The sequence below is a fragment of the Rana temporaria genome, chromosome 3 (assembly GCF_905171775.1).
Source record: "Rana temporaria chromosome 3, aRanTem1.1, whole genome shotgun sequence".
Lineage (NCBI taxonomy): Eukaryota > Metazoa > Chordata > Amphibia > Anura > Ranidae > Rana > Rana temporaria.
Window position 1 is genome coordinate 97,644,475 of NC_053491.1, and position 22,873 is coordinate 97,667,347.

Genomic DNA, 22,873 nt, shown 5'->3' on the forward strand with positions numbered 1-22,873 from the left:
AAAACAGACCCAAACATTACACAGCAGAACACTGCTGGTTGCTGTAACTTCACTGCTCGCTGTTGTAAACAAAGTCAGCACTCTCAGAGAAGGTCTTTCACCACTCATTTTCTGTGGTGGGATCCGACTTGGATGATGTCATCCATCAGAGCCCAGCAGAGTAAGCGATAGTGAATGACCTTCTCTGTGATGGCCAGCTCTCTTTACAGCAGTAAAGGTAAACGTACAGCAGCCATTAGCATCTGTGTAATATTTAGGTATGTACTGACAGTAGCCTGCAGGTGCTATAGGGGGGTGCTTGTTCAGTACATCAAAGCAAATTTGTCGCCGCTAAAGGGCCGCCCCTCCCACAAGAAAATATTGTGGTCAGGGGAGATTTATAGAGGCTGTTATTTTTTTAGTATGATAGTCTCCTACACCTAGCCGCTGAAAGCCTTAGCAGCAATCACACGATTACTGCCACTACAATTCACAATGTAGCCCAATGTCTACAGACGATTGGTTTTCCCGTCGGGAAAACTCAGGTGAGAGCTTTTCCTCGGGAATCCCGACCGTGTTTATGCTCCATCTGAGTTTTCCCCCAAAAATGTCCGGTTTCTGCTACACACGGCTGGGTTTTCTGCTGGGAAAAAGTCCTCGCAGTTTTCCCGTTCATGTGTACGGGGCATAACAGTTTTTATTTTTTTGGGTATTTTTTTAGGAAGCAGGCACATTTTGAGTAGAAAGGCCACTGGAACCAAGCTTACTCTCTGTGTGGAAGCAGTGGTCTCTTTGCAGAGGTTGGAATTATGGGTCTCCAACCAGCAAAGCTCATGCTCCCCTTCTGATTGGAAATCTCTTTCTCTAATTCAGCAGCCAGACCTCTCAATAAACACCACTGTCTTGATTCAAAGAACAAAGGTTCTTCGCTGCAGCATGCTGGTAGAGGCAGGCTTTTCTACTCAGGACATGGCAGCTTTCTATAGAAAAAAAAAGTTATAAAGTTCACCACAGGGGCGGACTGACAGCTCATGGGGCCCCCGGGCAAAAAAAGATCATGGGGCCCCCTGTGTCTCCGCCCACGTTAAAGCTACATTCACACAAAGTCCCACCTACATATTGCACTGCCCACATTGCAGGCATTCAAACAATTTCTCTACACAATGTTCAAAATAAATGTTTATTATAGGAATTAAAACATTTTTCCCACTGATCACCAATGTAAGGGACATTCTTCTCACTGATCACCAATGTAAGGGACATTCTTCTCACTGATCACCAATGTAAGGGACATTCTTCTCACTGATCACCAATGTAAGGGACATTCTTCCCACTGATCACCAATGTAAGGGACATTCTTCTCACTGATCACCAATGTAAGGGACATTCTTCTCACTGATCACCAATGTAAGGGACATTCTTATCACTGATCACCAATGTAAGGGACATTCTTCTCACTGATCACCAATGTAAGGGACATTCTTCCCACTGATCACCAATGTAAGGGACATTCTTCCCACTGATCATCAATGTAAGGGACATTCTTCTCACTGATCACCAATGTAAGGGACATTCTTCTCACTGATCACCAATGTAAGTGACATTCTTCTCACTGATCACCAATGTAAGGAGCATTCTTCTCACTGATCACCAATGTAAGGGAAATTCTTCCCACTGATCACCAATGTAAGGGACATTCTTCTCACTGATCACCAATGTAAGGGACATTCTTCTCACTGATCACCAATGTAAGGGACATTCTTCCCACTGATCACCAATGTAAGGGACATTCTTCCCACTGATCACCAATGTAAGGGACATTCTTCTCACTGATCACCAATGTAAGGGACATTCTTCTCACTGATCACCAATGTAAGAGACGTTCTTCTCACTGATCACCAATGTAAGGAACATTCTTCCCACTGATCACCAATGTAAGGAACATTCTTCCCACTGATCACCAATGTAAGGGACATTCTTCCCACTGATCACCAATGTAAGGGACATTCTTCCCACTGATCACCAATGTAAGGGACATTCTTCTCACTGATCACCAATGTAAGGAGCATTCTTCCCACTGATCACCAATGTAAGGAACGTTCTTCTCACTGATCACCAATGTAAGGAACATTCTTCCCACTGATCACCAATGTAAGGAACATTCTTCCCACTGATCACCAATGTAAGGGACATTCTTCTCACTGATCACCAATGTAAGGAACATTCTTCCCACTGATCACCAATGTAAGGAACATTCTTCCCACTGATCACCAATGTAAGGGACATTCTTCTCACTGATCACCAATGTAAGGAGCATTCTTCCCACTGATCACCAATGTAAGGAACATTCTTCCCACTGATCACCAATGTAAGGGACATTCTTCTCACTGATCACCAATGTAAGGAACATTCTTCCCACTGATCACCAATGTAAGGAACATTCTTCTCACTGATCCCCAATGTAAGGAACATTCTCACTGATCACCAATGTAAGGGACATTCTTCCCACTGATCACTAATGTAAGGGACATTCTTCCCACTGATCACCAATGTAAGGGACATTCTTCTCACTGATCACCAATGTAAGGAACATTCTTCTCACTGATCACCAATGTAAGGAACATTCTTCCCACTGATCACCAATGTAAGGGACATTCTTCCTACTGATCACCAATGTAAGGAATATATATAGGGAATAACACTCACTTAGGCTGGATTCACACCTATGGCATTTTTAGTGCTTTTTGCATTTTGCAGATTTGCACTACAGAACGTGTTCCATAGGAAACCATGATAAATGGATTGTTGTGCAAATCTGCAAAATGCAAAAAGCACAAAAAATGCCATAGATGTGAATCAGGCCTTAGTGCAGGTTCACACTGACAGCGGGAATGAAATTGTGAGAGAGTTCAGCTAAACTCGCACGATTTCATACCCGCATGTCAGTGCGAATTTGGCGGGTGATTTCAGAGACATCTGTGCGGGTTGCTGCACAGATGTCTATGGAAATTGCACCAAGAAGTCGCCAAAAGTTGTACAGAAACTACTTTTAGGAATTGGTGCAGCGCCACAAATGGGGCATTGCACCGATTCGGGTAGTGCCATTGCCATGCGATTTGACATGTCAAATCGCATGGTAAATTTCTTCAATGTGAACCAGGTCTTAGTGCTATTCCCTATATATAACACTGATATCTATACACTGAGTGGCATTCAGTGTACCAAATATCAGTGTGCAGGGGCGGACTCACCATTTGGTGTGCAGGGGTGGACTGACCATTCGGCACTGCCCGAGGGTCCCATGGTGGGAGGGACCGGGCCGGCTCAGTCCGCCCCTGGAGGTGCCCGCAGCAGCGGCAGCTTATCATACACAATAAAAAAAACTGAGTCTGTAACCCCGAGAAAGTAGTGCCTTGAACCATTAAATCCCACTAGCTAGGATGATGTGGCTGTTGTAAGAGAGGGTCGGGAGGTATGAGCTGGCCGGGATGGATGGCTCATCATGTGCACTAGTAAATAGCAACTGACCTGACCTGCTACCTGGTAAATAAGCCCACTGTCACAGCACAGGGCAACAATGTAAAGAAACAATCAATTCAGCATGGCTCTTATAACACAGATTAGACTGTCACAGTAACTAATCACAGTGCTTTCATTATTTATGACACTGACCTGCTTCTTCACACAAGGCAGGTCAGCGTGGATGCCGTTCGTTCCTGTGTCTGTGCAATTATGTCTGCTCTGCCTCCGAGTCCAGCAGCTCCTTCAGACAATCCTCCGCGGCAGTGACTTATGGCCCCGCCCCCTCAGCTGAATTCCACAGGGGGGAGAGGTGGCCGGAGCGCCTGTCACAGTGACTGTACATCCCCGCACGGCTCTGAGCCATCCATCCGAGGCAGCTCATACCTCCCGAGCGGAGCGAGCCTACAATAGTCACATCACCCACCCAGGATTTAATGGTTCAACTCAAGGCATCTCGGGGGTACAGAGTACGTTTTTTTTTTTTTATTGTGTAGACATAGAAGCTGACGCTGCTGCAGGCACCTCCAGGGGTGGACTGAGCCGGGCCCGGGCCCTCCCACCACGGGGCCCTCGGGCAGTGCCCGACTGACCGAATGGTCAGTCCGCCCCTGGTTCACCATTGATTAAATTGTTCTTAGCTGATTTAAATAGAAAGTCATGGAAAGCCATTACACTGTACAGAATATCAGTAATGGCTTTTCATTTTATAAATGTTGCACACATAATATTCTAGGATAATAACCAGAGTAAAATTAGTAAAGTCAATTGAAGTGTCTATTTATAGTCTGTTTGTCTTTTGTATTACTAATTTCCTTAGTAATAAAACAATGTATGCAAAAGGAGCATGAATCAACAGGAGAATTTACTAAAATCTGTCTATGTACATGGCAGAACGATCTGCTTTACTCAGACATTTATGAAATAAGTCTTGAAAAGCATAACACCCTATATAAAAGAAGATCTGAGTACCTATCTATTTTTAATCCTGTCCGGTCACATGATCCTGTAGCTCCAGCTCCCCTGCAGCAGGGAGAGGAGGAAGCGCGAATAACGGCTTGGCCCTGGAAGCCTATAGGTGATGTCTCGGCTCACAGAACTCATAGAGCTCTCTGGACTGGACTAAAAAAAAGTACACAGATCCTTTTTACTCAGGGTATGCCAGATAGGTAGGAGGAGGGAGGAGGGAAGGTCTTTAAGAACAGTTAGTGTAAGTGTATAGATGGTTAGATTTTGGTTGCAGCCGCTGATCAAAGAAAGTTTAATAGAAGTCGATCTAACAAATGGCTTCTGTCTAACAGGAAGGCCCACACACAGAACCATGTTCAAATCACTCTCACAGTATCCCACAAAAAAAAAAATCTACCTTACATACAGAATCCTTTATTACAAGACGCACATGAAAAAGGAATACCCCCCCCAAAAAAAAAAAAAAAACATACATAAAAGCGAGACTGGACTGAAAATGCACTGGCATTTTAAAACTAAAGCTCAACACACGTTCCAATTCTTGAGTATCATCTGTTTAGATCTACCAATAACTAGGTCACACAAGGGCCTACCTTCCTGGACACAGATTGACTGGATAGTTTAGGTAGGTCCTCATATTACACAGCTTTGGCAAATCTAATCGTGATTGTACAAAGATTGAACGGTTGTCATGTTTGCGCCCCCCTGCAATCTGCAACACTGCCCATCCATGGTAAAGCTGGGTATACACATATCAAAATTTGGACGGTTCACCAGGAAACAGAAAGCCATCATTAGACTGGCTTTTGTTGAACAGTCCTGCTGGAAAATCAGCATTCGACCAGATGCTGTGGCCAATGGCCGCAATGTTGATCTGTGTATTCTGACAAGCGGGACAAGGGGGAATAGAGGCTGCACTGTTAAAATACAAAAGCGCAGCAGGGGGAGATCCCTGCATCCACATCATTAGTGGATGTGTGAATCTGTGGGAGGTTTTTATCCTTCAACCAGCTGACTGAAGGATAAAAACCGTGTGTGTTTACTCAGCTTAAGGGACAAGCTTGACAGACTGAAGCCTAAACATTTTTTACCTTAATGAAAAGAAGGGTTTAGGCTTTAGACCCATTTTATATTAAAACTTTTTTAATCATGGTTGCTTAATATCCTAAAAGGTCTTTCTCGGTTTAAAGCTTTGCCCGTGAGCAATACAATGAATGATTATAGTGGAAAATTATTTAATCCCCTGCAGACTTTGTAAGTTTGCCTACTTACAAATAAATGAAGGGTCTGCAATTTTTAACATACTGTAGGTGCATTTTAAAAGACTGAGACAGAATACCAACCAAGAATCCAGAAACAAATCATGATACAAATGTTATGAATTGAGTTGCAGTGCAGTGAATAAAATAAGTACTGTACGTATCGGCATATAACATGCACCGGCATATAAAATGCACCTTCATTTTAAGAGGGAAGTTTCAGGAAAAAAAAACCGCACATTTTAAATAAAGAACTTGGAAGCAAAAGAAGGGTCAGAGCCCACCTGCAGCCGCACCAGTGCCCATCTCTGCAGCCTTACCATTGCCCATCAATGCAGCCTAATCAGTGCCCATCAATGCAGCCTCATGTCAGATTACTGTTGCCTTGGAGGGGACAGGGAGACGAGCACCGTCAGATTAAATACACAGAGGATCTCCTGTTTACTCGGGGGCCTCTTTAATACGAAGTCCCGCCTCCTATAATAGACAGAACACTGGTCCAATGCCGATCCACGGGACTGAACTACGTATTACAGCTCCTGTCGAGTAAACAGGAGATCCTAGCTCTATGTTATTTGACAGCGCACATCCTGCCCCTCCTCTCCTCGGAGGCAGCCCAAATGCAAGTATCTGCGTATAGCATACACGCACAATTTGCATCCGATTTTCAGGTCACATGGTTTTCATGTCAAGTTATTTATTGTTGTGATTAAACGAGCTTTAAGAAGAACAGGGGTTCAAAGGGATGTATGTTGGAGAGAAGGGGAGAGGGGATGAGTGGAGTGTAGAGGTTAGGGCCCCCAGGGTAGGCCCAGTTGGGCAGGTGAGGGGGGAGGGGGGGAGGGATGAGGGAAAATGGAGCCACACCACAAATAAATTTCGGAAAAGGGTATAAATATATATTTTTTTTTACACTAGTAACACAGGCTCACTAGAGGAGGTAGGATTATTACACTGAAGTAATGAGAACGGCAGTGGATTTTGTAGGAAAATGTATTTTAAAGAGAAGCTCTACAGGGGTTGGCTACTTATGTGGGCAAAAGGTCTATGGTTTATTGCTTATTGGTGTATAGGTAACTGTTTCTGTCTGAGTTGTAATGGTTAACAGGAATAATAACCTGGAATGTCAGGGGCTTGGGGGATAAGGTCAAAAGAAATGCGATGTTTAAATATTTTGATAAAATGAAACCTCAGGTAATATGTTTGCAGGAAACATACATGCGGCCCGACTCTGTCCATCTGTTGAATTCGCGCAAATATCCAATACAATACCATTCTACACACACCTTCTATTCTAGGGGCGTAAGTGTGATGGTCTCTGCCAATGTCACTTTTGAATGTATTCAACAGCAGGTGGACAGAAAGGGTAGATATGTTTTTTTGCACTGTAAAATGAATGGTTTAATGTGTATTATTGCTTCAATATATGTCCCCCCACCGTTTACAGCAGCACCACTAAGAAAACTAGCGCAATTTATGGCCTCATCCCCGGATGTATCGGTACTAGCCCTGGGTGATTTTAATAATACTTTGGATAGGGGTCTGGATAGAATGTCCTTTTTACCCAGTAGCGAGGCGGACAACTGGTAAAACGATCTTCGCCTCCCTGATTTTGGAAATAGGACTCTATGATGTTTGGCGTGAGAGGCATGTAGACGATAGATGCTACTCATGCCATTCTACCACGTATGGTGGTGTCTCCTGTATAGATTTAGGTCTGGGAAATGAGGTGTTAATGCAGCGGGTAGAGCACTCGGCTTATGAACCACGCCTAATATCAGACCACTCACCATTTTGGGTACGGCTCAATGTCTCGGTTACATCGGACCACCCGCTGTGGAAAGTGAACCCATATTGGCTGACCTTGTTTCTTCCATCGGATGGAATAGGAGAGGCAGTAAGGGAGTTTTTATATTTTAATAAAGGATCCGCCAGTCCAGGGATGGTGTGGGATACACTTAAGGCATTTCTGAGGGTATGCCTTATTAAAGAGATATCTGGTATCAAAATTCGTTCCAGGGAATGGGAGAACAAGGTACAGGACGAATTGAAGGCTAGAGAACAAGCATTGGTAGCAGACCCCTCTCAAGCTAAACACGACTCCTGGATAGAGGCACAATCCTTGTATAACTCTGTCCTGCTGTCCGCAGTAGAGAAGAGTAGATATTTTCAACAGCAAAGTTATTTTGAGGAAGGGGAAAATACAGGCCGGCTTCTCGTCCTAGCTAGGGAGCAAAGGGCGTCGTCTAATATTCTAGCAATAAAGGCCAAAACTGGGGAGATACATAATCTTGGGGTTGAAATTTTAAAAGGACTTTCAACAATTTTATAAGATCAGTTATAGTCCATTGGATAGGACTTTGTTTTTACAAACTTGCCCGTTCCCACAGTTATCGGAGGTAGATAGGGAAATGTTGAATTCACTCATAACCCTGATTGAGCTGAAGGAAGCCCTGGACGGGGCCTAACTTCATAAATCCCCAGGACCGGATGGTATACTGGTAGAGGTATATTCCCATTATGGGGAGATCCTTCTGCCACCTTTGTTACAGGCCCTACAGGAGGCAGTTGAAATGGGTATTCTGCCAGGTAGTATGCAGAAGGCGATAATTATAGTATTATTAAAGCCGGGAAAAGATAGGCTCCTGTTGGAATCGTCCGATTTCCTTATTGAATGCGGATGTTAAGCTCCTGGCTAAAATTCTGGCCATGAGGTTATCACGGGTAATAGATAAACTGATCATTTCGGACCAGTCCGGTTTTATACCCTTTCGCTCTACAGCGGATAATATCAGGAAATTATACATGAATATACAGGTGCTGGTGGACAATCTGGGAGGTAGGGCCATTCTGTCACTGGACGCTGCAAAGGCGTTCGATAGTGTCGAGTGGCCCTACCTCCTAAAGATCCTGGCAAGATTTGGACTGGGGAGTAAGTTCATAGAATGGGTAAAGGTGCTTTACCCTAAACCCAGAGCCAGACTTTGTGTTAATAATAAACTCTCGCCTGTATTTGATCTATACAGAGGGACCCGGCAGGGGTGTCCGTTGTCCCCATTGCTGTTCGCACTATCGGTCGAGCCTCTGGCCATCCTGATCCGTACTGCCACAGAGGTGGTGGGGTTTCGTAGGAGCCAGAGGGAAGCCAAAATATCATTGTGCACGGATGACGCGCTTATCTATTTAGCCGATTCGTTGCGGGCAGTGATGGGGATAATAGGGGAATTCGGAAGTTTTTCAGGTTTTGTCATCAACTGGTCTAAATCAACCTTGATGCCTATAGACAAGCTAAGGGAACCCCTGCCAGTTGGAGCAGAACAGATTATGATAACTAACAGTTTTAAGTATCTGGGAGTGGTGGTATCCCCGGACAAGCATCTTCAGTTGAACCTAGACCCTCTGCTGGATAGACAGAAGTAGAAATGCAATAGTTGGTGTAAGCTCCCATTGTCAGTGGTAGGACGGGCAAACCTAATAAAAATGGTATGGGTGCCACAGCTTCTATATGTCTTCCATAACTCACCCATATGGATCACAAACAAATGGTTTAAACAAATTGATACATTAATGAGGGATCTAATCTGGAAAAAGAAGGTAGCCAGGATAAGTTTAGCTACCCTTCAGTATAGAAAAGACAGAGGAGGTCTGGTAGTCCCCCACCCCAAAATGGACTTTCTGGCCTCTCAGCTTCAGCAGTTGGCAGGATGGGGGCGGGAAATGAGTGAGGACCCTATATGTAAGTTGGTGACTATATCTGTTCCCACGTTAGAGGCAGCATCACATCTGGAAATGGACCTGCCTAGTATACCGTATTCTGCTCCGATATGCACTCTTCTTAAAAGGGTATGGGGGGAGATCCGGAAAGTTCTGGGGGTAACCAGTTTGTTGCCCTTCACGCCGATATGGCATAATCCAAGATACCCAGAGCTACAGGAATAAAGGGGATTTACCCTACGGAAAGAGAAAGGGATATATTTTTTTTGCACAACTGTATGAGGGGGAGGTATTAAAAACATACGAACAGCTGTGTCAGGAATTCCAGCTAAGTCCAAAGGGGTTTTATCAATAGCTCCAAGTCCGACATGCTCTGCAGACACAACAAAAAACTAATTCATTAGCAATAGTGTCACCGTCCCTGATAGAGGAAATCCTTGGAACGGATGACCGGAGAGGATTAATATCAAAAATATATATGTAATTGTTTTCGATGGTGCAGGATCATACCTCTCTGAGATGCCATAGAAAATGGGTAGAAGATATAGGGGATATAGATGAGAACCAGTGGGACAGAGCTTTAGAATCCATTCCGGTAGTATCGGTATCTGCGTCACACAGATAATAACAATTATTTATTTTGCATAGGGCATATAGAACACCATTACCGATGTATAGATGGGGAGGAAGAGACTCCCCCCAATGCCCAAAGTGTAAAGTACACCAGGGGGATTTTATACACTTAATATAGAGATGCCAAAAATTACATCAGTATTGGGGAGAAGTCTCCCAGTGTATAATTAGACTGGCTCAGGTGCCAGTCCCTCTAGATCCCCTGGTGTACTTACTGGGGGCTATAGATGTCGAGCGGTTTTCAAGAGCGATGTACCTCATGATAACAGATTACTATATTTGGCGAGAAAACTTATTGCACGACATTGGATGGCACCGGGGGTACCCACAGGGAGGCAGTGGATCCAATATGTAAACTCCCTACTTCTAAGAGAAAGATTGTCATATGGTCGTATGGGGGGAAACAAGTAAATTTGAACTTATTTGGCAACCATGGCTGGAGGATGACAGCCTTGCGTTACCACAACTGGTAATAGATAGACTCCAGAGATAGGGAGCTTAGTGGGATAAAGAGGGGGAAAGGTGGAAAGGAGTAAAAAAGTATAATTTAAAGGCGAAAAAGCACACGAATTAGACCCTAGAGAATCCTGGGGGGAAGAAAGAAAAATGGAATTTAGACACAATAGGGCAGTAAAAAGGTGATGGTGGAGGAGGGAGGGTAGGGAGGGGAAGGGAAGAAGGAAAAAGAAAAATAGATATTATACACAAAAGGCCACACGGTTGATAATAAAAATAAGGTTTTATGGAAACGTAACTAAATGTATTTTAATGTATATTTTTGTATAAGATTGTAAGCACAGTGTGTATAAGAGCAAAATTCCTAAATAAAAAGGAATTTAATAAAAAACAAAACAAAACAAAAAACACCACATTTTACTGTCATTATTTCGCTTAAATACTGAAACGCTCCAGATTCAGTTTGAAGAGAACATTGCTATAATTCTTACTGGCTTTCAGAGTACGTGACGTGCATCAATCCCATGTTGTGAAATCATGACGAAATAGGGTTACTAGGTTTCATGAAGCAGGTACGGAAAGGGCTGTTCTGTTCCTCAGAAGCCCTAATTAAATCTGCCATGGAGTGCTTAACATCAGGAGTATTGTTACAGGAAGTATCTAGGTCACTAATTAGTGTTTGCCATTATGAAACACCGTCACATGAGCAGGAAATAGAGGAAGCCATATACTGGCTTGCTGTTTATTAAACTGGTCCATAAAAGAGGGACATCTGCTACAAACATTGCACCTTCAAATTAAAAAAAAACCTGTCACCTATCTTGCAAGACCATCTCTACACCTACACCTTGTTTGCATTGGTTTGCTGCAGAACTTCAAATGGTCTAAAAATTCTGTGCAGAACATTCTCAAAATGCTTTGAGAGCATAAGGCATCAGGGTTACTGATGAAGAGCAAGAAAGGGTGGATGCCAATTTGAAAGGAGGAACAGAAGGATCAAGGTTAACTACTGTAATGGGGAAGATGGCGGGGTTAACTAAGTAGAATTTGTGTGTGGACTTTACAGTAGTAGAAATGTAGACAGACTAAAAATGATTAGAAATGATTTAGCAGCTGGAGAATAAAAAAAATCTACACATTATGAAAGAATAGATCTGTTTCGTCTCATTAGTGAAATCCTAAGCATAATCCTTCTTTCCATATTGGCTCACAAGATCCCTCCCTCTTCCTTTAGTTAGCCCTGTCTATCCACATTGTGGATCCAAGGGCAAGTCAGATACCTTTGTGTCCATCTGCTTCTTCCCAAGCCAAAAACGGTAACCAAATCTCAAGCAATGATGTTTTGTTTTATAAAGCAAATCCCATATATAAAATCAGAAAACAGTGTATTTGTGTGCCTGGATTTTATGGCACTATGTACAGCTACCCATCAATATGAATGGTTGCAGGCAGTTTTACACAGCACAGCACCAGGAACCCCAGGGGTCTCCCATACATTTGCAAAGACAGAGCAGGTATGGCGATCGCAGGTTTCAGGGTGTGAAAATCCTGACGTGTGCATATGTGCTACAGGTCTCTATTGGGGCCCAAGGGCCAAGCAGAACCTTTCATATCTGCACACTCGCTGGATTTTTATAGCAGACTGCACTGGGGGGAAGGCAGTAGGGCCAAAGTTTTGGGGAGTCAACGTTATGGGGGACCAAAGTTCCTCTTTAACCACTTCCCGCTGGCCTATAGCAGAATGACAGCCGGGAAGTGGTTTGGTTATCCTGACTGGGCGCCATATGACGTCCAAAAGGATAACAAGCCACTCTGACACACCGCATCTCCGATCGTGGTAAAGAGCCTCTGATTAGTGCCCATCAGGGCCACCCTTTTAGTGCCCATCAGTGCCACCTATTAGTGTCACCTATTAGTGCCCATCAAATTTACATATTAATAATGCCGCCTCATCAGTGCCCGTCAGTGAAGAAGAAAACCTTTATAACAAAATTTCGGTCTTTTTTAATAAAAAAGCCAGTGGTAATCAAATCTCACCAAAAAGAAAGCTATATTTGTGGGAAGGAAATTATACAAATTTTGTTTGGGTACAGCGTTGTATGATCATGCAATTGTCATTCAAAGTGTGACAGCGCTGAAAGCTGAAAATTGTCCTGGGCAAGAAGGGGGGAAAGTGCCCTGTAATGAAGTGGTTAAATAACACAAAAATTCAATGCTGGTTAATGAGAAGCTATACAATTTCCTCAATGACTCAAAAAACAAATTTCTTAACATATGGGAGCCATGGCTTACCTATGAAATTCCATGTATGAACTCTTCTAGTATAGAATTATTATTAATAGCTCTTTCAGTCAGTGGAGGAAGCATTTTGTGTGTCATTTATCTATCCTCCTCTTTTATCCTCGTTTCCTGACTTCTGAAGGCTTGCCACTGTTTCTTCCCACTTTCTCCTCCCTTCCCCATACCTCTTCTTCCTCCTCCCACTCCCGCCCTTACCCTCGCCTCTTATGTACCCACTTGCCTTAACCAGTGGTTTAGGTCACCTATTTGCAAATATTGTCTCCTGAAGTAAACTGACAGGCCAGGCAAGGAGAGAATTAATCGGAGAAGCAGTCAAAAGGCTCACAGTAACTCTGGAGGAGCTGCAGAAATCCACAGCTCAGGTGGGAGAATCTGTCCCCAGGACAACTATTATGCTGCGTACACACGACCGTTTTTCGGGTTGTAAAAAATTAAGTTTTTTTTATGTCATTAAAAGCGATCGTGTGTGGGCTTCAGAGCATTTTTCACGATGTAAAAAATGGGCATTAAAAATTTCGAACATGCTCTAATTTTTCACGTTGTTTTTGATGTTGTTTTTTTACTTCGTAAAAAATGGTCGTGTGTGGGCTTTTTTTGCTCAGAAGCAAGTTATGAGACGGGAGCGCTCGTTCTGGTAAAACTAGCGTTCGTAATGGAGATAGCACATTCATCACAATGTAACAGACTGAAAAGCGCGAATCGTCTTTTACCAACACGAAATCAGCAAAAGCAGCCCAAAGGGTGGCATCATCCGAATGGAACTTCCCCTTTATAGTGCCGTCGTACGTGTTGTACGTCACTGCGCTTTGCTAGAGCATTTTTTTTTCACGATCGTGTGTAGGCAAGGCAGTTTTAATGATCGGGTTGAAAAAAAAAACGTGTTTTTTCTAGACCATTAAAAACTGCATTTTTTAAAACCCCAAAAACGGTCGTGTGTACGCGGCATTAGTCACACACTTCACAAATTTGGCCTTTATGGAACAGTGGGAAGAAGAAAGTCATTGTTGAAAGAAAGCCATAAGAAGTTCTATTTGCAGTTTATGAGAAACCATGTTGGAGACACAGCAAACATGTGGAAGAAGGTGCTCTGGTCAGATTAGACCAAAGTTTACCTTTTTGGCATAAAAGCAAAACGCTATGTGTGGCAGAAAACTAACACTGCACATCAACCTAAACACACCATTCCCACCGTGAAACATGGTGGTGGCAGCATCATATTGTGGGGATGCTTTTCTTCAGCAGGGACAGGAAAGCTTGTCAGAGTTGATGGGAAGATGGATGGAGCCAAATACAGTGCAATCTGAGAAGAAAACCTGTTAGCGTCAGCAAACGACTGGGTCGGAGGTTTGCCTTCCAACAGGACTAAGACCCTAAACATACAGCCAGATCTACAATGGAATGGTTTATATCAAAGCATATTCATGTGTTAGAATAGCCCAGTCAAAGTTCAGACCTAAATCCAGTTGAGAATCTGTGACAAGACTTGAAAAGTGCTGTTCACAGACGCTCTCCATTCAATCTGACACAGCTAAGCTATTTTGCAAAGAAGAATGGACATAAAATTCACTCTAGATGTGCAAAGCTGGTAGAGACATCCCCAAAAAGACTTGCATCTGTATAAACAGTGAAAGGTGGTTCTACAAAGTATAGAAGGGACAAAACACATGGGTAGAGAGAAACTGCTGCTCACCCCGGTTAAGGCGACAGAGAAATTTTTCACCCAATGGGGTTTTTAGGCAGCTCAAATAAAGGGTTGGATGCAATACGTAAAAATTTAAAAAGGTTTATTATGGGAATGTCACATACACCAAAAGACATGGGGAGTATAAATAGGACATGAGTAGCGGTATAGACAAAGGACATAGCAATGTGTTTTCATATAGTTTACAGCATACAACAGATTATTATACAGCTGGATACAGTGAACATCGCATGTATAAAAAATACTAACGCGTTTCGACCATAATGGTCTTCTTCAGAGGTTTTTTGTTGTAACTGAAAAGGAAGTTACAAGAGATTATTTAATGGTATTACGTATTCATATCACTTGGTCACCCACCCTGCCCTAGGCCCCATTTATGTAGAGGCACTTTTCATAGGAAAATAAAAAAGGGGAGGGGTAGAGAGGAAAAAGTGGAATGCAATATATAAATGGTATAGAAAAGATTAATTAAAATAATCTGCAATGTTCACTGTATCCAGCTGTATAATAATCTGTTGTATGCTGTAAACTATATGAAAACACATTGCTATGTCCTTTGTCTATACCGCTACTCATGTCCTATTTATACTCCCCATGTCTTTTGGTGTATGTGACATTCCCTTAATAAACCTTTTTCAATTTTTACGTATTGCATCCAACCCTTTATTTGAGCTGCCTAAAAACCCCATTGGGGTAAAAATTTCTGTCGTCCTACAAAGTATTGACTCAGGGGGGCTGAATACAAATTCAAATTGAAAACCATTTACCATTTTCCTTCCATTTCACAATTATGTGCCACTTTCTTTTTTTTTTTTTGGTCAATCACATAAAATCCAAATAAAATACATTTACGTTTTTGGTTGTAACATGACAAAATGTGGAAAATTTCAAGGGGTATAAATATTTTCTCAAGGCACTGTAGGCACGTATCCATTTGCCAGATGTTTAAGCCCCTGCATGGGCATCACTGTTGTTATAACCAATAAAATTATTGCAAAAGATGGTTATGAACAAATGTTTCCTTGGCTTTGACCTGGGTTAATCTATCCCCACAATATACTCCTTTCCCCCCATTGTTCTATCATCTTCTGCCATTCCCATACCCACCTCCCCCCCCCCCCCATTTCTTCCATTAAGGACAGTGGCGGACAGATACACCCTGAAGGGCAGGCCAGCGCTCTCATTTGCCGGAGATTGCAATTACTTTGTGACCACGTATATTGGTTTCTGCACCAATCGTTTTCATATGTTGTACTTCTTATGCAATCTGTAATATGTTCTTCCTGCTGAGTAGGATTTGTAATACATCTCGATGTTGGATGTAGCCCTTTCTTAAATAAAAAAAGACTGCATCAGGAAAAAAAAAAATTGGGAAAAATAAAAGAGTATTAAACCGGAGTTTCACTCAAAAGTGAACCTTCCGCATTAAAGCCTCCTCCCCAGCTTCTGATGGGGAAACTGAGCTTTTGGGGAGGAGCGGGTAACCAATTTTGACAGGTACCCGCAGCCACTTCCGTTCCGGTTGCTTTAGGCGATCAGAAACAGAAGTTCTCCTTCCCCCTTCCTCCCAAAGTCTTCTGGGACACAGGACAAGTCCTAGAAGACTTCGAGACCATCACAGAGCGCAGCACCGCTCACGCATGCACAGTGGGCACCCAGCTGTGAAGCCGCAAGGCCAGGTGCCCATAGTAGAGATGCTTGGCGCAGCTGAGAGAGGAAGAAAACTGCTTGGGTGAGTGAGTGCACAGCAGGACAGGTAAGTGTGTGTTTATTTAAAGTCAGCAGCTACAGTTTTTGTAGTGGCTGGCTTTAATTAAATGTACAAATCACTGGAACCCTGCTTTAAATGAAACAATAAAATAAGTAATACTACATTCTGCAATTATTCACGGTCAATTGACGGCCAAAAAACCTACCTCCTTTCTCTGTTTTCGTCTTGGTGGGAGTGGATTGTTTGGGTTGGCTTTGAAAATGTTTATCTGTGTTTGGAGTCTGAGGCATAGCCTTAATGAAGAAATCACCAACAGTCATCAAGAATTCCACACTGGCACAAACATACAGCTTCTCCATGATGGCAGAGATTGAGCGCTCCTGACGGTTTTGTTTGTAGACTATATCAATCATATTGCGTGAGCTGCAGGAATCTTTTTGGTCAATCATTCTGATAAAGAAAATATGATTTTTACATGACTGCCCAGTCATAAGAAAGGGTTATTAAAAAAAGGAAATTTTTTGGTACAGTCTATTTCACAAATGCATTTTGAAGTCTAAGGCCTCGTACACACGGACGGACTGTCCGCTGAAAACGGTCCGCCGGACAATTTTCAGTGGACATGTCGGCTCGGAGATTTCTGTCTGATGGTTGTACACACCATCAGACAGAAATCCGCGCGAACACGATACGCGGTGATGTCGCCGCGACCCTGGAAGGTCAATGCTTCCACTCATGCGTCGATTCACATCGACGCATGCGAGGGCTTTCGGCCGAGCGGACATGTACGGTGAGTCTGTACAGACGACCGAACATGTCCGACGGATAGGCTTCCAGCGGACATGTTTCTTAGCATGCTTTCACGCTGATGCGTTGAGGTTAGCTGTGCTTTGTCATATACCTCCATTATATCCTGCAGGTGTGGCGCGCTTTCTAAAAGCGCACCAAAACTCCTGTGTTCAGGCCTTTTTAGGAAGTGCACCAAACCTGAAGGATCCAATAGAAGCCTATTGCCAAGTGCAGCAAACCTGCACAAGTAATCCCTCTGCATTGTACTATGTTTGATACTGTGGGATGGTGGGTCAGCTAGCCCAGACCGTGCTCTACCAGGCACCTGATGGTGATCTACTGTTTGCTTACCCCTGCACTAGATCCATACATATAGCGTGTTCTAGAATCCATGATCTACTGTATATAGTTGAAATGCAGATATGTTTACTTTTACAGTAATATCTGTAGGTCACTGATCTACTCAGGTGACTATGCACTACCACAACATTTAGTTTGAATTGTCTGGCCAGCTTTGTTTACCCCGTAGTGACAATGAATGTTACATGAAAATACTACATTCACAAGTTTAGTTATAAGTAAGCCCAAAAAGTAAACCAAGGAATTTCTAATTTAAGCTGTCAAAAAGCAGAAAAGGCAGAAGTAATCAAATCAAAGATTGTGAAAAAAAACTGGTCTGTGTTAATAAACTACATTGGACTAAAGGCAACTTTTTTTGGAACAAGGGATGAGAATGACAAACCTGGATGTGGCTTTGGTAACATCTACCCTGAGGTCATCAAGAGTGCAAGTTTTGAGACAAATGGAAAAGTCCAATGAACTATCAACACACATTATTCCTGAGGAGGACATACATTGCAGTCTCAGTTCTCCCAGACGTAGATTTTCTTGATGCAGCCATTCGGAAGCCCCCTGCCACCAAGCACAAAAAATGGACATTTACAGAAAGGTAAAATAGCAAAACTAAGACTATGGGGTACGCAGTCAAATTTTCACAGAGATGCGAGCAGTGAGGCAGACTGTAATTATTCAATACATAATACTACAATAAAAAATAAATGATTAAACAGGGCTGTGGCTAGATGGCGAACTGGGAGAGATGTTAGTTCCACTGCCTCCACCACATCCCGCCAGGGCCGTCTTTAATATGGTTTGGGCCCTGGGCAAACATTTTTTTTGGGCCCCCCTCCAGCTTATTTTGGGCCTGGCTGGTTCACATGTATGTGTTTTGGCGGCCCTCATTTGTGCAGGCACAGAAGCCCATTGATTTGAATGGGCCGCAATGCCTTTGTTTCCTGCAGAAAAAAGGTGCATTCAGCATTTTAAAAATACAGTTGCCTTGAAATCCATTCTGCTTTTGCACCATGCTACTTACCTGCAGTTCTTGCACACACAAACGCACTGTGTTTTTAAAAGCGTGACCTAAACGTCTAAAAATGCAGCAAGTTTGACAGTGCGGGAACTGCAGATAAGTCACAGCAGACAGCAGAATGGACAGACAGTGCTGTATTTCAGTGCTTGATGGGCATAGGCGTGCCGTATGCGCAGCCTATTACATGAGGCATGCGCTTTTCTTTGCAGGAAACGCAGGCATGGCGGCCCATTCAAATGAATGGGCTGCTGTGCCTGCGCAAATGTGGGCCGCCAAAACACATACATGTGAACCAGCCAGGCCCAAAATAAGCCCATCAAGCAGTTAAATACAGACAGTAATGCCATGTGCTCTGAGGCCTTACTCAGCCTGGACTGTGATTTAAAGAGTTCCTCTATTTTACACATGGCATGGCATGGGGTCCCATGGTGCTAAAGCAGAATGGACAGACGGTGCTGTGACCCCATGCCATGTGTAAAATAGAGGAACTTTTTAAAACACTGACCAGACCTGCAGTGAATCATCAAATATTATAAAGACTTTGGGCACACTCATATAAAATCACATTCCAATTCAATTCAATACAAGCAGCACCCAGTGGCAGGAAAGGAGAAGTGCACATCTAAAGGGAAGCCAGGGGTGCTGTACATTTTAAAACACTGGGAAGGGAAGCAGTGCTGTCACTGGCTGCGTGCCGCTGATGATTTTCAGCCCGATTTGTGGGCAGCACAGGGGCTTAACGGGCGGCAGGGCCGCCATCAGGAATTATGGAGCCACTTACACAGCTTCAGGCATGGGCCCCCTGGAGCAGAGAACCGGGGGGGGGGGTGCTGCTGCCTGGAATTGAGAAGCAAGGGGGGGCTGCCGCGAATTTAGAAGCGGGGGGCCCTTTACAAAAAAAATAAATAAATAAATAAAGAAATATATATATATATAAAAAAAAAGGGGTGTAGCCATCCGGGGCCCTGGGGACCTCTGGGCCCTTTAATAAAAAAAAAAAAAAAAAAATATATATATATATATATAAAATATATATATATATATATTTTTAAAAAAAGGGGGTTGCCATCTGGGGCCCTCTGGGCCCTTTAATAATTTTTTTTTATAAAAATAGATTACAAAAAAAAGGGGGTTGCCATCCAGGACCTCTGGGCCCTTTAATAAAAAAAAATATATATATATATATATATATAAAAAAGAAACATTTATAAAAAAAAGGGGGGGGGTTGCCACCCAGTGCCCTGGGGACCTCTGACTACATAGGATTAAAGCTGTACAGAGACTTATTTCTCTTTAGACAAGACATCTAGACTCGCAGAGAACATTGTGGCTGCAAAAGAGTGAATTGGTGTTCTTGAACATACGGTTTCTCCTCTCATTGCATTCTCTATGGAGTTTACAAAAGAATTGGCTATTAAGCTTAAACTAGCTGATCTTGGAATTAGGTTGAGTTGCAATAGCCTAGGACTGTATTGGCTTTCCTGGAAAAATCAGAGGACACCTCTCATGTAGGTATTCTGCTACAATGTCTTTAAGACAGCTTGTCTGATTTAAACGCATTTGCTGCATTTATCTTAAAAGGGGCCAACCAAGCGTGGGATGCTGACAAGAGTGAGGCCCACACTATTGTGGAGCGTTTGGTTACACTTCCGGTTCTCTTCTGATTTTGACTCTTTTATAGTGGATACAACTCCTACTGTTTCCCCTGGGCCCTCTCATGAGTAGCTTCATATACCTTCTCTCCACTTTCCCTTTCTTTCTCATTCCCCCCCTTTTTCTCTTCCCTTATTTCTCCGCCTTTTCTACTCCTCCTCCCGTACCTGTATAAGATTATGATTATCTTATCGGCAGATTCACCACACTTTCAGGTCATATGCGTTGAACCTTGTTTTTTTTCTGTTTTATACACCACTGTTTATAGTGGTCTACTGGGTACTTTATTTATCATTACTTGGTTAATTTCACTTATTTCTACATTCCTTAATGATATCTACCTGACTATGCTTATGCGATACATGTTCTTCTAGTGTCCTTCCGATCCTAATGTATACTTGTAGACTCAGTGGAAATGTGTTATTCCTTGCCTATGTTTATTCAATATGGTTTAAAACGTGCTTGAAACTTAATAAAACAGATTCGACATAAAAGGGGCCCACCATACCTACCCCAGACAGACACCCTCAGGGGCCCCTACACCTTTAATACAAATTTTTAAAGCATCCTGCCTTAAAAGGGAACACCAACTCAATGAGAACTGAGTGGACATCTAGCTTTATCTTTCTGCAGAGATCCATAAACAGAGGGTGTCTTTTACTATTGAAGGGAGCTTGATATACTGTTATTCTCAGCCAATGACAGCAAGCCATCCCTTAACGACTCCATGGAAAGTTTTGGCTTGGCTGGATGGTCGATTTGGCTCAGTACCCCACAGATGCCGCCCATAAGGATCAAGATAAAAAATGTTTTAAAGTAAAAGGAAATGCTTACTAACAAACTGACATTTAAACATTCACTCCCAATTTTTTCCCTTGGCCCTTCGTCACAAATTACTGTGTAAACAGCATTTTTTTGTTTTTTAACATGCAATCACATGACCACAAAACTCCAGGTAACCTGCCTTTCTGGCGCTGCTGCTGTGGCTTGTGGGAGGAGACTCTTCTCCATCTCAACAGATAGAGCAGTGAATGCCGAAGGGTGAGGTCCCTGCTCTATCTAATCCATCCCTATTGTTGCCCCTTCACATTACAGAGAGCTTTCCAGTCGCACGATCGCATGTAAAAAACAGAAAAAATTATATTTACAAAGTGATTTGTGAATGCAGGGCCATTGGGAGAAAAGGACGATGACCATTTAAATACCTGGTTTGTAGTTTGCTTTTACTGCTATATTAATTCACACTTTTTTTTTTTTCAGAGGGTGGATCAACTGTCATCTAAACATGGGCCCAATGAAAGGCCTCCAATAGACTTCACTCAGTACTTGAATGAGATCCCTCAATCTTCTTGAGCATTACCCGGTTCCTCTTGAATACCCTTTTACTGTCTCCAGTTGCACCCCAAGATTCTCTACTTTTATATAAACTACAAGGGTCAGGAAGTTGGGTGTCATGCTCAGTGACCCTGCTAAAGAATGACTAAATGCACAGTCATTATGCCACTGTGTACTTCTGAACCTGGGTTCTTTCCTTTTTTTTTTTTTGCATCTTTCATCCTGTACTTTACCTGGATATCTAATCCCCACCTTCCTGGGGATTCCTCCTCATCACCTGTGCATGTCTGCAGCTGCTGGACCTAACCAAGCTGGTTTTTACCCACTATGCAGCTATCAGCTATTAATGCCATCTCCCAAACTAGTGCAAGATAAAGACAGCTGGCTCCGAAAATGTTGCTTTTTATTAATAAAACAGGATCACAAAGTACATGTCACAGCAAACGGGATAACAGCTGACACTATTAATTAGTGCTTAGTCATAGCTAACAAACACAGGAATGGATATTACATATATACTCTTTCCCACTGGTCATATGACCAAGAGGGTGATGGTTCGGGGTCCAATTAACAGATGTATAAATATTGTGAAATAATACATTTACGTGAATAAGAATTGTATTTAAATGTCTGACAGTTTCTAATCAAAGAGTGTGTGTAAATAAGTAGACTTGTAGATTAAAAAAAAAAGTGAAAAAAAAGTGAAGAATTATGCCAAATGTTTTCAATGTTTCATATATCGTTTATCATGAATATACCAATGAGAGTGAAAAAAAAAAAAGTAAAAAATAAGAAAAATAAAAAACATGATTTTAAAGAGAACATAATTTCCCCCCAAAAAAGGGGGGACATAAATCCAAAATATTGTGGCATGTTGCTTCCATAATTTTTCGAAATTACCTTTTTTTTCCCCCCTTAAAATGGTACATTTTGTCAATTTAACCTCTTGACCACCGCCCCATGTCAAAAAGACATCCTCTTTTTAAAGATGGATATCTCGGTAACGGCAGCAGCTGCTGCCACAACCGAGATATCCATCTCTTCAGTGGGTGGTCCTGTACACGATAACGGCGGTCTGCACGAGATCGCCGTTATCAGTGGCGGGAGAGGGTCCCCCCCCTCCCGCCGCTCTCCCGTGCCCTCCGCCGCTTACCGGAGCCGTCGGTAGCGGCGGAGGCGATCGGGTCCATTCGGCAGCTGACTGGGGTTGCGAGTGAGGGGAAAATCTCCTTCACCCGTCCCCATAGCTCTGCTGGGCGGAAGTGACGTCAAAACGTCAGTCCCGCCCAGCGTCTTAAAGAAACATTTTTTTTTGTCATTTGAAAAAAATGACAGTTTCAATTTTTTTTTTCTTTTTTTTGCATTTAAGTCTAAATATAAGATCTGAGGTCTTTTTGACCCCAGATATCATATTTAAGAGGACCTGCCATGCTTTTTTCTATTACAAGGGATGTTTACATTCCTTGTAATAGGAATAAAAG

General features: G+C 42.7%; 1 protein-coding gene across 1 annotated transcript in view; it reads right to left on the minus strand.

Annotated features, from left to right (window-relative positions):
- VPS13C (vacuolar protein sorting 13 homolog C) overlaps positions 1 to 22,873 on the minus strand; it is a 388,870-nt gene that overhangs the window by 131,561 nt on the left and 234,436 nt on the right. Inside the window, exons 49-50 of the mRNA XM_040343051.1 lie at positions 17,775 to 17,944; positions 16,449 to 16,693 (exon numbers count right to left, since the gene is read on the minus strand). Coding sequence (XP_040198985.1) covers positions 16,449 to 16,693; positions 17,775 to 17,944 — 415 coding nt within the window. The remainder of the gene's footprint in view (positions 1 to 16,448; positions 16,694 to 17,774; positions 17,945 to 22,873) is intronic.